Below are 4133 nucleotides of genomic sequence, written 5' to 3' on the forward strand. Positions count from 1 at the left end.
AACTCTCACATGTATTTTTTGAAGACTTTAGATTATGTTAAAGGTTTAATAGAGATTTAATACCAGCCACTCCATTTACCTCCTTCAATAAATATCTTGCTTTACAGTTTGAATCTGAAATACACTTTAAGAAAACTTTAATTTATTTCAAAATGAACTGGGGTTCTAAAACACTCATTCCTATTTCCCACCACATGCGTGATTTTGGGAATCAGTAGGTTCGTATGATTTAAAACATTTTTTCGGACACGTACGTCCCAAACCCCATTGATTAGATAACACCCTAAAAATCCTGGATAAATCCCTGTAGCAGGTGTATAATAGGCCACATTTCTAATATTTAAGTCCTTGTTTACTTCAGTAAAAACATTGTAATAGGCCTGGCATGACCACGTGGTTAAGGTACTCGATTTGTAATCTAAATTTCATTACGTGTTTATCGATTAACACTTCGTTTCAATATGGTCTTAAACTTTTGACCAGCTAGTATTTAGGCTAATTTCATAGTGCTCACATTTTCCCTATTAAATGCTAAAAACGTTTTTTATTTTTATTTTCCTTTTTCTTATTTTGATCTTTCAAAGCTCTACTCAAATAAGTGGTTGGGTCTAACAACGCAAAATGCATATTTTTTCTTTATGTTCATTGGCCTTAAAATTTTGGCCAGCAATGTATATGGCGAGGTGATTAAGGCACTCGACTCGTAATCTGAGGGTCGCAGGCTCGAATCCCTGTCAAACCGAACATGCTCGCTCTTTCAGCCGTGGGGGCGTTATAATATGACGGTCAATCCCACTATTCGTTGGTAAAAGAGTAGCCTAAGAGCTGGCGGTGGGTAGTGATGACTAGCTGCCTTCCCTCTAGTCTTACACTGCTAAATTAGGGACGGCTAGCACAGATAGCCCTCGAGTAGCTTTGTGCGAAATTCAAAACAAACAAACAAACAAACTTTCTCCTGTTACTTTCCTCAACAATTGACACCTATATATATATTTTAAAGACGTAAGGGAAGAGAAGCTAAGAATTGACGTAAATCGCATCACTAAATAAACAACCAAATCTTTACGCTCTTTTTTGTTTCTCTAACAAGTTTTCGAGTCATTTCAAGAACCCATCATGAGATAAGAGGCTTAGCTAGTAAAGCAACAGTATGCTTCTAAGTTTAGCCCTCCATCTGATGAAGAACTCTTCAATCTCGAGCTGAGTTCCAGGTGAGAATCTCATGGGTAGCACCTACAGATTCTAGCCCTTCATGTGGAGATTAGGTGCCCGCGAGAGCAACAGAGATCGTGCACTCGGTAGGGGATCTGGATTTTACAGCAGAAGAAAGTTTAAAATTGAAAGATCGTGGTTGAAGAGCAAACCTTGTTAAGTGGTAAAAAAAGGCCTCTTAAAGTCTGGGGCATTTATTCATGTCAAACTATCCACACAGAAAAATGACATTGAAATAATACTTTTGTTAGATATACTGTTCTAAAAAATTTAACAACTTTTTTGTAATCTTATAAAATGAATATGGGGCTTTCTGAGTTTACATAATTATTTAAACTTATCACATTAATTTAGTGCAAAGGCTTTAATCATTAAATTGGTTGGTATTTTCGATACAATACAATGTATAATGTCATAAGAGTACACAAAAACCATGTTAATAGTCCTTCTAATCTTTTACTTTAAACTTACACACAATCCTACACATTTAACAAAACAATAGTCTAACCTTTTACTTTAAGCTTACACACAATTCTACACATTTAACAAAACAATACAGTCTAACCTTTAAACTTATACACAATTCTACACATTTAACAAAACAATAGTCTAACCTTTTACTTTAAACTTACACACAATCCTACACATTTAACAAAACAATACAGTCTAACCTTTAAACTTATACACAATTCTACACATTTAACAAAACAATAGTCTAACCTTTTACTTTAAGCTTACACACAATTCTACACATTTAACAAAACAATACGGTCTAACCTTTTACTTTAAACTTACACACAATCCCACACATTTAACAAACAATAGTCTAGCCTTTTACTTTAAACTTACACACAATCCTACACATTTAACAAAACAATAGTCTAACCTTTTACTTTAAACTTACACACAATCCTACACTTTTAACAAAACAATACAGTCTAACCTTTTACTTTAAGCTTAGACATTTAACAAACCAATACAGCCTAAACTCTCTATGATAAACTATTAACAAAGTTCTGCATTCTACAGAAAGATATGAGTACAAATAATCAAGTTAAAAACCTTTACTGTCAATATTGGCACATTTCGGTGAAAAGGCACACTTCTTAATGAGCCTGCGATAGTGATTAATCAAGTTTCAGGATTCCTATCAGTCTGTCTTGTTTCAGACAATAAAAACCACAGGAAGAAAGCATATTAATTTAGCTTTTGATTTGCGAGTTTGACTTTCTTGAATGAACAAAACTAATTATCTCAAAAGTTGATAACACTGTGGTGTAATTATCTATACAAATAAACATAAAATACTGATTCCATTTAGAGAATAGATGTTCCATCCATTCTTCTGTCGGTTCTAACTGCTTATTTTCGAATCACTTGTTAAGCAGTTCGCTTAAAGCTGTAATGTAGCTCTGAGCCATCTGAAGGGTCTCGTATTTCGACAGTTTTTTATCGTGTCCTATTGATGGAACGACTTCACGCAGTCGGTCGAACGCGACATTTAGAGTGTGCATACGGCGACGTTCACGGGCGTTGGCAGCTATCCGACGTTTCCGTGATACGGTATGGGAAGGAGGAACTTTCTGGCTCGGCTTGACGGCGATACTTGTTCCAAGTACGGCGTCGTTATTTTCACTCAAAACAACGTTGCACGCGTTATTCGTGGCATCGCTCGACCTGCGGGGAAACCCGTTGACATGTTCGGGTAACACTTTTCTGGAAGTATTAGTTTTTTTCGTGTCCTCTGAAGAGCTACCAAGACCTTCCCGTGAGTAGAAGGCAGTATATACGTTCGAACACTGAATTGTATCATCTTCACTGCTATACGGTATTGGACTGTCCAATGGAAGTGACTGACACCCTACTGAAGAAGGCATCAAGGTAGAGTTGGCGCTGGCGTAAGAGAGGGTTTCATGAAGAAGTTGGAAGTCAGATAAACTACTTCGTCCAGGTGTCACTATTGTTGTCAGATTTTGAGGGGAACATTCCATTATAATGATAATTTTACCGAATTATGATGAAAACAAAGTCACTCTCCTGTCACTAGTTCATTTCCTATCGATTTGTTTGTCAATTTTTCTGAATCATGGGAGAAAGAACACATGGTGTCCCGTACCAACCTTAGAAACTGGACATGAAACACACTAGTATCCAGCCTCAGGGACTTAGGCTGGTCTGGTCCTCGAATCTCTCAGTCTGTATATTTTTGCATTGATGCATAGGCCCGTCAGCGGTGTATAGGCGTTCCTACCTGTACAATTCGTCCAATCACGGTTTTTGCCAAGTAGTGACGCATGCGGTAAGCCGAGGGGGGTATGCTTACTTTCTAAAAGAATAATTATTAAGAACTAATGATCAAACGTAAGCTGATAATATAGATGAGAAATAAAATATTGTAAAGTTAATACAAAATTATATGATAGTTAACACCGAATTAACCATTCTACAATTTTCTTAACGAGCTTTTCGGCCTTTATTCAAGAGAATTTTACGAAATTAAGCAAGCTTAAAAGAGTTAGACGAGTCATAAATAAACATGCTATGCCAGTAATATAAAGTTCACAAATGTAATATAGTTCAAAAATATTCAAAGGTGATTTTTTTATATTAATGAAACTAAACTACAAATGAAAATGATCGGATTGGTTGTTTTAGTGAACACATACGAAACGTTTACCGCGAGAATCGAGCCAGAATTTTACCGTTATTTGTCCTGAAGCTTTTCACTGAAGCACAAGTGAAAGCAAAATACAATATTATTTACAAAGCATGTAAACATGTCAATTATTATTCAGATTCACACAGTTTACCGAAGCACGAAACATGAATATGCTTATGAATTTCCAATATTGTGCACATAAAAAAAACACCAACTGTAATATCAGATATCACAATATCAGTAAAGTGTTGTTTAAATACAT

General features: G+C 35.7%; 1 protein-coding gene across 1 annotated transcript; it reads right to left on the reverse strand.

Annotated features, from left to right (window-relative positions):
- Window positions 1-1734: 1734 nt before the first annotated feature.
- Window positions 1735-3449, reverse strand: LOC143252759 (uncharacterized). Its single transcript, XM_076505397.1, has one exon. It carries the CDS (start codon window positions 3201-3203, stop codon window positions 2586-2588), a length of 618 nt encoding a protein of 205 aa, XP_076361512.1. The 5' UTR covers window positions 3204-3449; the 3' UTR covers window positions 1735-2585.
- Between the last annotated feature and the right edge of the window lie 684 nt (window positions 3450-4133).

This window comes from Tachypleus tridentatus, chromosome 6 (assembly GCF_004210375.1).
Source record: "Tachypleus tridentatus isolate NWPU-2018 chromosome 6, ASM421037v1, whole genome shotgun sequence".
NCBI classification, from domain to species: domain Eukaryota; kingdom Metazoa; phylum Arthropoda; class Merostomata; order Xiphosura; family Limulidae; genus Tachypleus; species Tachypleus tridentatus.